The sequence below is a fragment of the Opisthorchis viverrini genome, assembly GCF_000715545.1.
Source record: "Opisthorchis viverrini unplaced genomic scaffold opera_v5_767, whole genome shotgun sequence".
NCBI classification, from domain to species: domain Eukaryota; kingdom Metazoa; phylum Platyhelminthes; class Trematoda; order Opisthorchiida; family Opisthorchiidae; genus Opisthorchis; species Opisthorchis viverrini.
In genome coordinates this window covers 46334-63708 of record NW_008752390.1, presented here as the reverse complement: position 1 = coordinate 63708, position 17375 = coordinate 46334, and the positions used below count along the sequence as shown (strand labels likewise).

General features: G+C 42.9%; 2 protein-coding genes across 2 annotated transcripts in view; one reads left to right on the top strand and one right to left on the bottom strand.

The window, feature by feature from the left end:
- The window catches only part of T265_15675 (hypothetical protein), a gene marked incomplete at both ends in the record, with an annotated part of 18300 nt that extends 3036 nt beyond the window's left edge, over window positions 1–15264 (top strand). Inside the window, 2 exons of the mRNA XM_009178924.1 lie at window positions 8782–9297; window positions 15199–15264. Of these exons, the coding sequence (XP_009177188.1) occupies window positions 8782–9297; window positions 15199–15264 (582 nt within the window). The remainder of the gene's footprint in view (window positions 1–8781; window positions 9298–15198) is intronic.
- Window positions 15265–15410: 146 nt separating this feature from the next.
- T265_12028 (hypothetical protein) overlaps window positions 15411–17375 on the bottom strand; it is a gene marked incomplete at both ends in the record, with an annotated part of 43711 nt that continues 41746 nt past the window's right edge. Inside the window, 2 exons of the mRNA XM_009178922.1 lie at window positions 15411–15572; window positions 15947–16190. Coding sequence (XP_009177186.1) covers window positions 15411–15572; window positions 15947–16190 — 406 coding nt within the window. The remainder of the gene's footprint in view (window positions 15573–15946; window positions 16191–17375) is intronic.

Sequence of the window (17375 nt, the reverse complement as noted above, 5' to 3'; positions counted from 1 at the left end):
TAAGACGGTTCCCGTGTCTGTTGGATTTTGGTAGATGGTCGTTTTCAACTTCCCACCAACCGTATGTATTATACAGTCCACAAAGTGTAATGTGCCCGATGTGGACTCTATTTCCGTGCTAATCTTAATGTGTGGGTTTAAGCTATTGAGATATTCGCTGCCTGCTTCTTGCATAGGTTTGGTTTGTGATCCCTGAGAGATTTTTCAAGAGTGGATGTCATTCCGAATTCACCCAGTCAACTCACAACTTACCTATCCAAGTGTTTTGGCTGGCCGTTCTGGACCATTTGTCCTGGTTTGAAATGGTCCACAACTCAATAATGGGAACTGATATCAACTCTACCAGGAAACGTAGGCACAATAGCGGCGTTGTCAATTCACCTCAAGTCCAGATGTCACAAGCTGATCAAGCCTGTCCCAGTGCAAACCTGTACTTTCAAGTGCCTTGACCAATGTCCGAATAACAACAATGCGTGGGCTACACATCTAAGATTTTGCTGGCTAAAACTGAATGGGTACATCATTTCTAACGGCTTCGATTCCCGCTAAGAACTAAAAGAACTATGCTGGATTACCTAAATCCGACCGGTATCCTGGTTGGCCCTTTCCTCCATCACTTTTGCAGTCTAAGATAGCGCAATGTTTGAAATCCACTCACGAAGAACTCAACAGTAGGCAGAGTCCAAGGGAGTGGAATTTCAAACTCAATCGATTCACATCCTCTCAGTCATACCGGATTTTCTATCGGAGCACAAGATTGATAAAAAATCTCACGGCGATAAATAGAACCTAGGCACGCACACTCACTTAAATCAACACATGTGGAAGTTGAATAAGGATAGTAGCAAATGTTCGGATTTTGGAATGACCTTTTCGTCCAAATATGAGTTGACGAAAAAGAACGAATTCCTCTCGAGATTATTTGTCTAATCAGCATAATCGAGAGCAAACTCTATACAATGTAACTCATTCATCAATGTTTCACTAACTATCGCATACACTCGACCCGACCTACATTTCGGTTATCGCATCAAGTTGACATGATATGCGCGCGAGATTAGTTCTACAAATGATTTAATCAAGGATACATTTTGAAAACACGCAGTTCAATTATCGAACATCTGAGTTGTTCATCTTCACGCTTTGGTCATCAGATGTGTCTTTGTGTAAACGCAGGCCACACCATGTTACAAGGTATCGCTTGGCCTATCGGTTGTCGCCACATAGCCCAAGCGTTCCCCTCGCTGTGAAGTTTCATCAAAGTTTGTCTGTTTTCTCGGCCTAGTTCTAAGTGATAATGAGTTATAGTAAAATAACTTTATAAGCTGTTGTGTATGTGCCACTGCATACATCCCACCAATTTTGGGATAATCCCATTTGGGACTACATCGTCACGCAAGCAAGACCAGCCTACCTGTGTTCACACTCCATCTAGGAAGACCGGACTTATTCTGTCAAGCGCACTTTTGAACACATTAGATTAGAAGTGCATTTATGAAAGAAATTTGCATGAAAGTCTGTTAGTGGAAACAAATGGAACACAGAATGCTGCTTCTGTAAGCGTTTGTGAATTAGGGCCAAGGTCATCACAGCGTTTGTGAATTAGGGCCATAGGAGGTCATCACAATGCCCGGAACTGGAGGTTGTTGTCGGTTTTGTCTAAAAACACCTCGTGTAAATGCCGTCCAAAGTTGGACATCATGAACTAGATATTTCTGAATTGAAATGTGAATAGAATCGACGAGGTTTGCGTGAGATATTAGTTGTTGATCAGAAACAACTATATTGGAGATCTTACAACAGAATAAGCCTACCTTATATATCCGTCACAAAAATCACCAAGATATGGGCGAATGTCTTGCGCGATTCGGCCACTTGGTGCTTCCGATGGTATGACGACACTACAAATTAACCCACCCCTTTTTATTTTTGCTTCGCATCGCATGTTGTTACCGTAATAACAGTTAGCCGAAGATGAACGTCACTCGCGGATTTCATCCAAAGTATTAGTTATTCCTCTAGGTAGACAGACATTTCGTGGCAAGGCAAAATCAAATTTCTACCTGCAACGTACGACAAATAATTTAACACAAAGTTTATTTTTATAAAATCTCACAAATGAGAAATAGTTCATGCTCGAATGGTCTTCCACATTCGTGAGGAAGTGGTGACGGGCATTTATCGGAGTCTTCGGCTTGTAACCTGCCAGGTGAAAACACATATCAACAAGTACCATCTGAACGCCTGTGATGTTCTTCCGCCTAGAAAATTCAATGTGACCATTTCTGTCAATTGACTGAGATCGTTCTTGACGTACATACTGGGTAAGCTCGGCTGTTATCACGGTTTGCTGAAGCCTAGCGGTGTACAGGATAATGATGTGAGAAAGGCGCAGTTTACTTCTCAATGATGCACTTGGAATCTTGCGTCTGAGGAAGAAAGAGTTCGTCATATCTGTGATAACATTTTATGCACAAAAGCCGAAAGCACCGTACCGCCTTTTTACTCTTTTTGAGAATCATTAGCAGTGTTCATCTCACGAAATTCAGAGAGTCCCGAACCGCCAACTCTCTGGCCTGCAGATGGTTACGACCGTTTGGTAATCAGCAATTGTCAGTCCTCGTGATCAGACCTCATTTAGATGCCACTCAACCTTCAATCGCGGAACCGAATCACGTGGTTCGGTATTTACTGGCTCCGCGAATGATAATTTCTCATATAGGAGTTTTGCTCAGATCATGAAATTATTCTTCCTCTTTGCCACTTACAAATTGGTCGTAGGTTAAGGAGACACAAAAGTTCTGATCATTGATTAGGCATCGCCATACGTGCGTATAATCCCCAATTATGAGGATGCAGATAAGCCCAAATCTCCCATGAAAGTTCCAACCAATTTCATACTACTGAAAAATCTAAGTAGCTTATAAAATCGGACAATTCAAAAGATGAATAGAACCCCACCATTATCGGGGAACTCGGACGCGCCGACCGGGTACCAATACTGAGAGATGAGCGGGACCATACTGTTTCCAATTCCGTATGATCTGCATCGCAGGTTGGAGGATCGTGGTTGAACGGTCCAGGCATCAACCAGCACTTGGAAGCATCAGAGTGTTGGTCAACCAGAGCATTCTTGAGGTGCGCACAGCCGCTGATTCCCAATGTGGATGAAGCAGCTGAAAATTCTTATTGGATTTTCGGGCGAAATCGACGTCGTGTGTGGGGCGAAATAGGGATCGGGATAACTAACTCTGTTCATTCTATCAAACCGCCAAGCACCTGCTAGTGTACAATGAACCAATTCCAATATACATCATCTTTTTCTCCCAACGACCCATTGATATTTTGCTTACCGGGATGAAGATATCTCAGTTTTCTACCAATACACACATTTGCAAATTAATTGGGCTTGCAGGTGAGACTCAACTGAATCTCCTATTTCCTGATATCCCTCAACTGAATGTGTTGCACACAGGCCGCCCCATGATTCATGAAATTAACGATATCGCAGTATATTTTCATGAGGGATGCTACCCACATGGTTGCTGAAAACTCTTCGACATCCCATGACCGGTTTCGCACTTCGTGGGGCTCACCATGTGGTCTGTCGAAGAGTTTTCATCAGCCTTGTGAGTAGTTTCTTTCATGAATGTTATTCACTATCTTTTTGGGGGTGACTTCGGTGAGGGTTTAAGGTCCCAAAAATTAACGAAACTTTTCGGCTGCATGCGCAGGCCATCACAGGTGTATAGTGAGGAGATAGAGAGCGTCCTACCCGCACAAACTGGTAGAACGTACCATGTAAAGTGCGATAATCAAATTCATAGTCGCCGTGTGTGCATATCATTCCAGCACGATGGGACTGAGTAACGTAACATAGGATAATATAAAACGTACATTATTTTCACACTAAGGAATGGTATTTAATAAGCACGATTGAATAGCTCACAGAAGCTGACTCACTGGAATGAGTAGATTCCCAGTTATATCACTGCCGCATGTGTTACACTCCATAATTTCGGCAGAGGTGTTTCGGATTGTGAGGGGGCAGCAACTCTCACTAAATTTCATCCCACCGATTTTCAGCAAATCAGCGTGCAGCCGGGGTCGCTGCGTGCATACACCGGTGAATCTGAGTGTGGTCTGTTTCTCAGTCACATGCTGACACTCCTCCCAAACGTATACTGTTGACTTCATGAAGCCATTATTGTTTCATAACTATTCAACCTTCTCAGACGAGTGCTATGAGCTGACTGACATTGAAAGCTAATATGAGCAGAGGAGTCTCTAGTCATATCCCTATCTTTATATATTTGATACTACATGTTACGCATATTACATATTATGTTATATATGATTTATCATTTCTTTCTATATAAATCATATATATCTGTGTTATGCTCTGTTTCGTTACTCAGTCCCATTGTGCTGGAATGATGTGCACAGACGGCTATTATGAATTTGATTAATGCACTTTAAATATATTTACATGAAATGTTCTACCTAGGACGCTATCTATCTCCTCACTATACACTTGTGATGGCCTGCGTTCTGCATGCAACGTTGATGATTTCAATGGAATTTCGGGTGTAGCATGCAATCGAAAAGTTTCGTTAATTTGTAGGGCCTCAAACTCTCACCGAAGTTAGCCGCCAAAAAGATGGTAAATAACTGTCACCGACGAAGATTACTTTGCACATAGTCGAGTCACTGTTCACTGTCCGGTTAACCTATGCGCGTAATCGAGTTGATTTGGCTTTGGCGATGCTCTTTGTCCTATTGAAACCCGTCTTTTCGTAATAAAGCGTACATAACACGGAACCAGAATGAAAACCCATGATTCATTCCACTGGGGCGAGATAAAATTGCCGAATAGGGACAGGACTACTAGAGAAATCCACTGCGGCTTTTTGGGGTGGCATCCTTTTGTCCGACGCAGTACTCGAAATAGCGGAGGAAAGCGTGCTAACCGATCTGGCAATTTGGGGTGGCATCCTTTTGTCCGACGCAGTACTCGAAATAGCGGAGGAAAGCGTGCTAACCGGAACATCTGGCAATCGTTTATCCTCAAATCGATTAGCAAGATGAGCAGAAGTTTGAACTAGCGAGATAGACCACAGGTCGCCAAAAGTTCTACTCTGATTTCAGCAACGTGGACATTTTGATAGACAACTGAGCTCATTAAACAGCGCGTATCCTTCCCCCTTTGTCTGTTTCAAGTGAGAGAGAACCAAGTGATCAAATTTCCATTGCTCCACCTTCTGTTGTTAGTAACCAGATGCAATATTGTCCACTTGCTTCTCGTTTTACTCATTCATTTTGTTGAATTTTATCTGAAATTAGTTATTCTAAAAATTTTCTAGCCCTTCTTATAAAATGAACCTCACAAGTAACTCTGTTGATATGCTGACGTTTGAGTTTACTTAGACCCGAAATCACCCAGTTTGTCGCTTACAGGCATCAATCTCGCGGATGAGATAGGGTTCAGCGAGATTTTGAGTACTTTTCTATATGAAAATATACTGCGGTTTCTCGAATATCGTACTAGTTGAAGCATGAGGTGGCCTCTGTGCAGAAGCACATTCAGCTAGGGGGATATCACAAAATGGAAGAGAACCAGTTGGGTATCTGGTGGAAATCAAACTGATTTGCAAGTGAGTGTATTGGTCGCAAACTGGGATATCTCCATGCTTGTAGTGATCCATTTTTACTATATTCGAGTCTTAACCATCCCCCGAGTTTTCATTCCCATTACTGATGCAACTTTTGATTCGAATCCCCTCTACAGTAAGGTAAATTTTGGTACGGAATTCATGGACTGTAATCCGTAGTTTGCTGAGAATGATACGGTTGTGTGCGACAAATGCAATTTCAGTCTCCTTTGATATTTACATGTTCGCGAAAAACCAAATAATTGTTATCAACTACCATCTTCCATATGATCGTACTTTTTAGTTAGCACTGCTGCTAATCTTTGTGTCGGCGGACATGTATCTCCTTCGGTGACTCTTTATTCACGTCAACAACGCGGATTCCTCAAAAAAGCTCGCCGCGGTCTCTTCTCCAGTCTTGGAAGAGAGGTTGCAATTGTTGGTTTTCGGAGTGCTACCAGGGGCTCCGCAGGTGGTCCACGAGCCCGACAGATACCATTTGGCGGACTCGACAAATCTTCTCGTCGTACTTAGAACACTGACGACTCAAACTATTCTGAGGTTTCTTATCATTGTCACTGGCAACGGAAACGTTACCTAAAATAACATTCTCCGCGTTCAAATCATGTTGGGTATTTCACCAAATTAGTTTCACATTCGACATAGTTTATGTTGACATATCCCCGATAAAACGATCCAGGTAAGGAGAATATCAGTGAGTCGTTGAGAGAAAAATAAAACGTCTATTGGGGTAAATTCATTTTCCACTACCAAGTTTTCGACGACTTGACTGAACGAGCAAAGTTGAAAATTCCGATCCATATTTCACCCTGCAAGCAAAGTCGATTTCATCCGAATATCCCTCAAGAATATTTCGCCCCCTTCATCCACATTGGGAATCAGCTGCAGCGCGCACCTCAAGAATGCTCTGGTTGACCAAAACTCTGATGCTTCCAAGTGCTGGTTGATGCCTAAACCGTTCAACCACGGTCCCCCAACCTGCAATGCAGCTGACACACAATTTTAAACAGTACGGTCCCGCTCATCTATCAGTCTTGCTAGCCCTATCAATCGGGAAGCGTCGACCGTGTTCCCCGATAATGATGAGGTTCTATTCATCTTTTGAATTGTCCGATTTTATAATCTACTTAGATTTTTCAGTAGTATAAAATTGGTTGGAACGTTCAAGCGAGATTTGGGATTCTTTGCATCGTCATAAGTGCGTATTATACGCACTTATGACGACGCTCAATAAGCGATCAGAAATTTCGCGTCTCGCTAACCTCCAACCAATTTGTAAGTGGCAGAGGGGAAGAATATTTTCAGGAATTGAGCAAAACTCCTATATGAGAAATTATCATTCGCGGAGCCAGTAAATACCGAACCACGTGATTCGGTTCCGCGATTGAAGGTTGAGTGGCATCTAAATGAGGTCTGATCACGAGGACTGACAATTGCTGATTACCAAACGGTCGTAACCATCTGCAGGCCAGAGAGTTGGCGGTTCGGGACTCTCTGAATTTCGTGAGATGAACACTGCTAATGATTCTCAAAAAGAGTAAAAAGGCGGTACGGTGCTTTCGGCTTTTGTGCATAAAATGTTATCACAGATATGACGAACTCTTTCTTCCTCAGACGCAAGATTCCAAGTGCATCATTGAGAAGTAAACTGCGCCTTTCTCACATCATTATCCTGTACACCGCTAGGCTTCAGCAAACCGTGATAACAGCCGAGCTTACCCAGTATGTACGTCAAGAACGATCTCAGTCAATTGACAGAAATGGTCACATTGAATTTTCTAGGCGGAAGAACATCACAGGCGTTCAGATGGTACTTGTTGATATGTGTTTTCACCTGGCAGGTTACAAGCCGAAGACTCCGATAAATGCCCGTCACCACTTCCTCACGAATGTGGAAGACCATTCGAGCATGAACTATTTCTCATTTGTGAGATTTTATAAAAATAAACTTTGTGTTAAATTATTTGTCGTACGTTGCAGGTAGAAATTTGATTTTGCCTTGCCACGAAATGTCTGTCTACCTAGAGGAATAACTAATACTTTGGATGAAATCCGCGAGTGACGTTCATCTTCGGCTAACTGTTATTACGGTAACAACATGCGATGCGAAGCAAAAATAAAAAGGGGTGGGTTAATTTGTAGTGTCGTCATACCATCGGAAGCACCAAGTGGCCGAATCGCGCAAGACATTCGCCCATATCTTGGTGATTTTTGTGACGGATATATAAGGTAGGCTTATTCTGTTGTAAGATCTCCAATATAGTTGTTTCTGATCAACAACTAATATCTCACGCAAACCTCGTCGATTCTATTCACATTTCAATTCAGAAATATCTAGTTCATGATGTCCAACTTTGGACGGCATTTACACGAGGTGTTTTTAGACAAAACCGACAACAACCTCCAGTTCCGGGCATTGTGATGACCTCCTATGGCCCTAATTCACAAACGCTTACAGAAGCAGCATTCTGTGTTCCATTTGTTTCCACTAACAGACTTTCATGCAAATTTCACTGATAAATGCACTTCTAATCTAATGTGTTCAAAAGTGCGCTTGACAGAATAAGTCCGGTCTTCCTAGATGGAGTGTGAACACAGGTAGGCTGGTCTTGCTTGCGTGACGATGTAGTCCCAAATGGGATTATCCCAAAATTGGTGGGATGTATGCAGTGGCACATACACAACAGCTTATAAAGTTATTTTACTATAACTCATTATCACTTAGAACTAGGCCGAGAAAACAGACAAACTTTGATGAAACTTCACAGCGAGGGGAACGCTTGGGCTATGTGGCGACAACCGATAGGCCAAGCGATACCTTGTAACATGGTGTGGCCTGCGTTTACACAAAGACACATCTGATGACCAAAGCGTGAAGATGAACAACTCAGATGTTNGGGAAAACAAACTTTCTAATTTTGTCCTGTCGTCTTTCTGCATAAGTTTGTGAGACGCGTGGCGAGGGCTAAGAAACGATTCGCTTTTTGACACAAAAGCTCCAACAGGCCACATGACTAGGTTTTGAGGTTGGTAGAGATTTAGGGTGGAAGGAGAGCCAATCCGCTAAGTCAAACTGTTGCGTATCGGCCGAGGGATTTTTGTGTGTTAGGGCGCCAACAGACTTCAAGAAATAGGATACCCAATGAGTTTGATTAAGTGCCAACTAAGAAAGATATTTGCCACAGTATCTAGACCCAGTGAGGAATGGATTGGCACAGCAGTCATTTCATATAAAGCAGGAACATCGGAGGTTATTCGAAGATTTTTGAACTTAGCCAACATTCGGTTAGCTTTTCAGAAAGGAAAAACGCTACGCCCAGTTTTGGTGCAATTGGAAGATACCCTGCCGACTGAAAGGACTAGGGCCGTGTGTAAAAAAATTAACTGCAACGATTGCGCTAAGGCTTGTATAGGACAAACTGCCAGGGAATTGCACACCAGAATTGGTGAGCATAAAAGAAGGATTAACAAACCATCAAGGAATGCTGAAGAATACCAAACGCTGGTCAAAGACTCAGCGATGGCGGTACATGTCTTAGACACGGGACATAGGGTAGATTTGGAGAATGTGGAAGTTTTAAGACAGGGACTGCGATTCACACCACAGTGGCTGGTAGCCAAGGCGGTGGAATAGAATCTAGGGTGTGGAGCTAGTGAGCGTATGGGAAGCGGCATTAGATAAGCCGAGTTGAGGTGGAAACCCCAACCGACCAAAGGTCACAGCATCCCTCGTACACAACTATCTTAGCACTAGCTCACCCACACAGACTAACAGTAGGTTCAAACGAAGTTCAAGAGGAACCATCAAATGAACCGAACCAGAAGAACTAGACCCTAGGCTAGCCCCAAACCACATTAAGTAGTTTGTCCCGCATGTATATAGGTCACAAAAATCGAGGAATTTCACTTATATGCTTACATTTTCACTTGAAGAACTGAAGTCCTATCGTCGGTGTCCTTCTTATAGCAATATATTAAACTATTTCTCCCGGCACACCAACGGTAGAACGAGGAGCCATTTATCCAAGACAGTGGTTGAATTGAAGAACTGAAGTCCTATCGTCGGTGTCCTTCTTATAGCAATATATTAAACTATTTCTCCCGGCACAACAACGGCAGAGAGCCATTTAATTTATCCAAGACAGTGACTGGTTGAATTGCATAAAGTGGTCTTAGATAAGCCGAGTTGACAAGTGACGGTGTGGTTGTCAATCCACTTAAGATCATTAGAAAAAACCGGGGGTAGTGGTGGAAACCCCAACCGACCAAAGGTCACAGCATCCCTCGTACACAACAATCTTAGCACTAGCTCACCCACACAGACTAACAGTAGGTTCAAACGAAGTTCAAGAGGAACCATCAAATGAACCGAACCAGAAGAACTAGACCCTAGGCTAGCCCCAAACCACATTAAGTAGTTTGTCCCGCATGTATATAGGTCACAAAAATCGAGGAATTTCACTTATATGCTTACATTTTCACTTGAAGAACTGAAGTCCTATCGTCGGTGTCCTTCTTATAGCAATATATTAAACTATTTCTCCCGGCACACCAACGGTAGAACGAGGAGCCATTTATCCAAGACAGTGACTGGTTGAATTGCATTAAAGTTTCGATTTAGCTGGGGTCCAGTTATGTATAGCCTGGAAACCGATTGCTGAGACAGTCAGTGTATTTCACAGCTAATCAACAGATTTCAATACTACTCATGAGGCATATAGAAGCCCTGGAATCCTGCCACTCCGCGGTACTCCTCATAAGGTTCCCGAGACATCCCGTTTCCGCTGTTTGACATTACGTGCTTAGAAATCCAGCCACTCACAGTGAGTTGTTTTGTCTACTGAAAGCAAGTTGGGAGTAGTGACGGGCAACAATATATTCTTGAGTGATTTCAGCTTGATAATCGGGAGATAAGTTGTAAATTGTGCTGGATTATAATCATGTTCCAGGGTTGTTCTAAACCGTCCATAGTGATTGCAAAAAACGTGGTATGTATTCTAGGCTGTCTCCGACTAACGTAGGTTCATCTTTAAGGGCATTCCTTAGAGAACTTAGCGATTTCTAAGTGAGGGACTCTTGGTTTGAGTCCCGTTTTGAATGGATGACGAAAGAGTAATCGGTAGGTAATCGGTTGTCGGTAGAAACGGCAATTCTACACTCCGACTTGGTCAAGCTGGGTTGGATGAGAGAGGCAGAGATCGAATCAGGGCCGTGGTATATTCTCCTATATACCCTTCTCATATGGTAGCCACCCAACTCTAGTTTCGATACATAGCCAGTATCGATTCTAACCATCTGGACTGATCGCTGTTCACCAGACATCAAGGGTCAAGCGTTTGAACTCTACGTATGGTCAAGGACAATTCTACCCTATTCAGCCGGATGCTAAATAAGGAGGTCTCCCTGTGATCGCAGCACAAAATCTAAAATGACAACTAGCCTCAGAGACTCCCGGTTTGAAATGGTGTTCTTGGTTCACAGTAAACTACAACATGTTTTTGAACAGAAGACATCCTAATTCATCACCAACTTTGATAGCCATGCAAATTTCCTCTACTACCCAAGTTTCATTCCACCACTGCATTCTGAAACATAATCCGGCCACGCTCTCAATTGGTGAAAGTGAAATTCGTTTGGCCTCATCTACCTGGGAAACAACATCCTCACCGAAGACCGTGACGTGGACGGAGTTTCTTGTGTTACCTGGATCACACGTCCTGCTATAATATGGTTTCGCCCATAGGGGGATCCATATCGCTGGACATTACTGGGGACATGCAAACTAGATTAATGAATCTGTGGTTGTGTAATTCACATTCTGTACAAACGTATTCAACAGTGGTCACCTAAGTCATGCATTTGTGAGGAGCATGTCAAATATTCTAAAGTACTTTTTGCGTCTAGACACTTCGATTAGGATCTGTTTTTGACGAAATCGATGAAACAGAGATTTTCGTCAATACGACGAATCAGCGGCCCGGAAAATTCTGATTCTGTTCAACCGACGTGATAGAACATAACTTCACTAGTTGGTCAATCATACCCGGAAACGTACCGTGCAGTCAGAGTTAGTGAGTTTCGGTCGCAATCTAGCATTCGGTATACTTTACTAACTGCGGACTGTGAATGTTATACCTGTGCAGCAACACAACTAGACATTTATGAAACCGATTCACGCTGTTGCGTTACTAACTATGCGTTACTCAGCTACTGCCTAAAGTATGCGTCAAAAATTCGCGAACCACAAGTGTCTCAGTCTTCTAAATCACCCTGTGGGTATTGAATTTACCGCCCCCTTCCAAACAGTTTAGACTTTACCCTACGTAACCTTGTTAATTCCCCATAATAGAACCTGTGACCGTAACTTAGCGAGTAACCCCCGTGATCAGTCAAGATGAACTTCTCGTGCTCAAAAATTTGAATAACGGCGTAGAGTAACGCAGCCCTCCTTCATACCTCGCTTTTATTGAGCATCAGAATTATGCTACAATCGACAACCTCGTTAACTAGGTTTTATCAACTATGTATCACTTAGGTATGAATTTAATTCGGTGGGCTAGTCAAATGAGGTTAGTACACAACAAGGCGTGCCATTCACCAGCTACAGGTTGCTCGCTAACTAGGAGAATGAGGCAGTGCTTATTACGAGTTGTCCGAAAAAAACGTTAAAGTCTAATAAACTGTATTGGTTCTCCATGTTTACTGCATTTCCTGATCGAAGAGGTGTTAGGGTGGAATCTGATCTCGTATGTGCCACTGATTAAAGCATAGTGAACCTGATCTATACAGGCAACACCATTCTTGTCTTTGCGAAAGGGTGATTTTGGATGAACCGATGAGGATCATTATTAAATCAGACGTCACGAGGTTGTAGTTGAAGGAAACTTTGAGGTTTTGTGGGCCACGAATAGCTTTCAAGCTGCAGTATGACTGGTGATGCATCTCTGAAGTGAATCCAAGAACTTATACATCAGGCAGCGTTGCGAGCAGTCTTGTTGTATTTTGCTAAAATGTGGCCCCAAGACTAACCGAGATTACTGGCATCGTATCCTAAGACAAACAATGCAAGCGCATCCTCACTCACAACGTAAACTGCAGGATTGCGATGCTCGTCACTTCACACAGGGCCTTGACCGGGGTCAGTTCAAACCCACGCACGACTCACTGTGCAGGAGAAGTCTGGGCTCGATATCGTTTTGGATCAAACGACAAGAAACAGGCCAGATTTCACCACACTCAGTCAAGACCCGCATTCAATTCCACTGCGTCCTACAAACCTCGGCTGCATCTACCACAACTTACCAAACGAAGAACTCGATAAGTCTCTTATTCCCTTTGTGTATTATTCGGTTGTACTAGTGTCTCTGGTAACCACTATACATAACTGTTTATTGTTAGTGTCATTCACGTTCTGATATTACTTCGAGTAAAAGACAATAGCACTATCATGCTCCCATCCTCTTCAATATACACCACCTGAAAAGACTAAAGATACAAGGCCCGAAAATGTTTCAAAAACAGGCCTTATTGAAGAACAACGAACCAGAAGAACTAGACCGTAGGCTGGATCCAAAGCATGTATGTTTCCCCACCGACCCAACACTTGTTCAACCACTCTAACACACAAAAATCCCTCGGCCGACACCCAACACAGATTTAGCTTGACTTAGCTGATTGGTTCTCCTTCCGCCTTAAATCTCGACCAACTCGGAACCTAGTCACTTGGCCTGACGAAGCTTTTGTCTCAAAAGCGAAACTTTGCCCAGCAATAAATCTACCGATTGTCACCAAACTTTTTCGAAAACAGACAGCGACCTCCTTGTCCCGAGCCGAGGCAAATTAATCAAAGCGCATAGAAACAGCTTACACTGAGTTGTTTTTCACACAGATTCTTTGATTTCTAATGGTGTTTGTAAACTCAAATTTTCATGGATATGGTAAGACCTCACTCAGAATCATCCGAACAAGACAGAGGCGATTTACTCGAATGCAGGCTCGATGTCAGTCAATGTGATCTATTCTATAACCACACATTTGGGTAAAATCAGGTACTCTGATAACTCATCATCAAGAAAATGTAACCAGACAGTCAGAAATGGAACGTCTGTGCTACTGATTTCAAATGCGTTTGACCGAATATAAAATGTTATCTTCCTTAAAAAGTTTTTCAAAGTATCAGTGGAAGATTTAGAGATCTGAAATATGAAGTCGATACACGTTACGAATGGGCTGCATGTGCTTCACGACATTACATCTACCATTTGTTTCCACCACGGTTGCAAGCGAGCGTGTTTCCTCAAAACGAGACTTCTTATTGGGTATTGTTATGGGAGCCAGCTCTGAACGAACCGGGACTACATAACTGCCAATGGAATAACCGGTTTTCGTTGAGAGATGGTTGTTGCTCATTCGCCCTTGGCAGATGAGTTGTATTCTAAGTATCGCTTTTGCCGCTTGTACGCGACAGTGATCAATAGAGCAGCTGACTCACACGTTCATTGATTTTCTGGTTTGGTCAAGCGCACCAGGCGATCGAGCGACTATCCAGACCGGGGTTCACGGTATTAAGTAGGGATGAAGTGACTGGTCCACAAAAGACACAAAAGGTCGTAGCTGAAAAAGGAAAACATGTTCCTTTCTGCTGTATCAACTAGGCATGTACTTCATTCGTTGCCCCCTGTTTCCTGTCAGATATCTACTGGGAGTTATTGGTGTTATCACTGGGCATGACTTCGTGATTCCCGTGAAAAAATGCGGCAATACTCAGATCACAGATGAATGCTTTGTTGGTACAGTATTGGGCTTGCATCTTTGGGATGGATGCATTCTCGGACAAATTTGGATGCTGTCATTCACACAGTGCATTTGTTCTTTCGCTCACAGTCGAACACACAGATTCAACCAAGGTTCCATATGCCTGTCCAAGAAGAACCGTAAACTTAATTCGGCGAGAAATGTTTTGCGGTATATAGCATCAAAATAGCTGATTCAAGGCCTTAAGCCTTATGCGAATCGCCCATAGTTATTGTGGATATTGAAATTCCCATGAACAACTTTCGTATATGTGAAACTACTGTATTCTTTAACGTTGAGAACCACTAGTATAAGTGAGTTCGATCTATACATAGTGTTTGGCGAGGGTGTTTTCGTACCAGCGGAAGACCATCATTCTTTGGAGTATACAAGGTCTTCGAGTTTTTCGGAAAACCGCAGTTATACGTCAGAAACCTTCACGCCGAGGGATTTGGCATCGCCAATGGTCGGGCACACCAGGAAGCAAGCAACGCGGCGTTCACAACAAGTGTCTCATTACCGGTTTCCTAGTCTTTCAATTCTGAGTGCTGTCGTCTTTGCATCATATCAGACAGACTTTCAATTCATATTTTATAATTTTTCATCACTTACTCTGTCATCTCTTTGTTTGCCGCCGTCTTTCAAAATATTGTTGGCCATCATACTTGGTTGCGGGTTGTAAACCCACCATACTCAGCTAACCGACCACCTAATTTAGGTTTTTCGTTCATAGTCGGTGCAATTTGTTTACGGAAACCAAATGCGACGAAAGTCAAATAAGGAGTTTGTCAAAGCGCAGGTATGTTTTTCTGTTTATCAGTATGGCGCACGAAGATACGCAGACGTCAGTGTGGCCTACGAATTGAGTAAAAGACGACTGGGAACGCAGCGATTTAATCAACACAAATAAAGTTTGATATGTTGTCAACACCTGGAATGCGACAGCTAGGGGAATCGCGGATTTTTGGCGACTTCCACGTACGTAGTCCCACGCGCTTTCAAGCGTAGTTTGATTCGGTGTAGAAAGTCAGTTCCGAGCGCAAAATAAGATTTATCGTGAAACCGAATGTTGCTGAGAAGGTGTACATCGCCGCGTTCAGTTGTGTGCTGAAGAGTAAACAGTAAATATTACATTTCTAGTCGTTTAACATGAATGATTGCTATCCTGTGGGGCTTACACAATTCATAAATCAATAACCTACACTATGAATGTTGCTCACCGCAGTGTCTCATGATGACTGGCGAGCCGAATAATCCAAGTAGTTTGAATACGTCAACGGTGTTTTTGCTCACACAGCTGTCATTCCAATGGATGTTGACCGCAACGAATGCGACAGAATGATAAAGGATAAATTCTTTTGAACTCTTAGGAATGAACCTGGCTATCAGAATTTGTTTCTCCTTATGAGTATCACTTTTACAGGTGTCTGACATGAATATACCATTGCGATAATGTTTAACCGGGACTGAAGTCTACTCACATCGGAGACGTGTTCATTTGTTGGCCAAGTGAATACCGTATCCTCAACAGTGATTGACAGTGGATCATAGCGTGCCAGTGCATCTCGGTTGAGTGAAAACGTGTTCAGTTGCGGTTGGAAATCGGTATTCCATACAAGGGAAATGATGCCGGAATAAGCTTCCGGGAAGTAGGCGTGTACCAGTCCCAGTTCGAAGGACACCTCACACTGTTCTTCACACAGTACAACTCCTCCCATTTTGACGCTGTATCGGAAGGAGACGGAAAGTTTGACGGAGTAGTGAAATCCGTGCTTGAATACAAGGACTAACTTTTGTTCGGATGAGCATTACTCTTGCGGATCACACACCTTCACCGGAATACGAATTATTTGACTAACAAAGCTATCGCTCCTACTGTCAAAAGCACGGGGATAATCTTGGCAGGAATTTGTGAGATGCTACGATCTGAAGTGAAATTACTGCGAGTAAAGTGACGTCCGAATTGTCCTCTGCAGAACGTGAAGCGACACTTAATTTAGAGTAATTGGAACACGTGGATTTTCACTATAATCTGAAGAGCTTCTCATTGAAGCGTTGAGAATGGCTGATGCATTGATATTTTCGCCGAAATATTGTTCTACACATTTTGTCGGTTGGAGCTGGGATTTAATTTCACTCAAATGAGTAGGTTTTTCGTCTTCCTTGTGCTTACCTTTGGCCATAACAGGCTGGTGACCAAGTGTAGTTTGGTGATCACGAGATCAATGGTAGATGTTGCATGCATTCAAGGAGTTGTGATTACGTTACCGGGATTGAAGGGCACCCAAAATGCCCGAGTGTTTCGAAATACTAAATTTGTGGAGGTTTAGTGGGTACGAATGAGATCAGCTCATGTTTGAAACTGACCGTGCGAGTTACGTCATTTTAGATTACTCTATAGTTGAGTGAAAACAGGATTTCATACGCCCGTCAAGCCTAATGACATTTAAACTCCCCTACAAAAGGGATCACCACATATCAACTCCTACTGAACAAGAGAAACGGACACCACACAAACCATCTATCGTGTGTCGATCTTACATTCCTCTATAGAACCGAAACACATCTGTACAGGCAACACAACGAGAACAAGAATGTGGTGGAATGAAAACAGCTCGTGGAATGTCACTCCCGCACTCGGTATAAACATAGATGAAATGGGAACAGAATATCTGGGCCAGTTGCATCGCACGTATGGAACAAAACTGTACCATGACCGATCATTAATTCGACATTTGCCACATAGTATTTCTGCGGTCCCTCCGAGGAAACGCGGCACTGCGTACTGAGACAGATGAGCGTATTCGTTGGATACCAAGTGTGTAAGTTGCAAATCGCTGCTAATTGACGAATGCATGATTTCACTTTCTCGTTTTAGATGTTTCAATAACTATTCCACTAAGTTGTCGG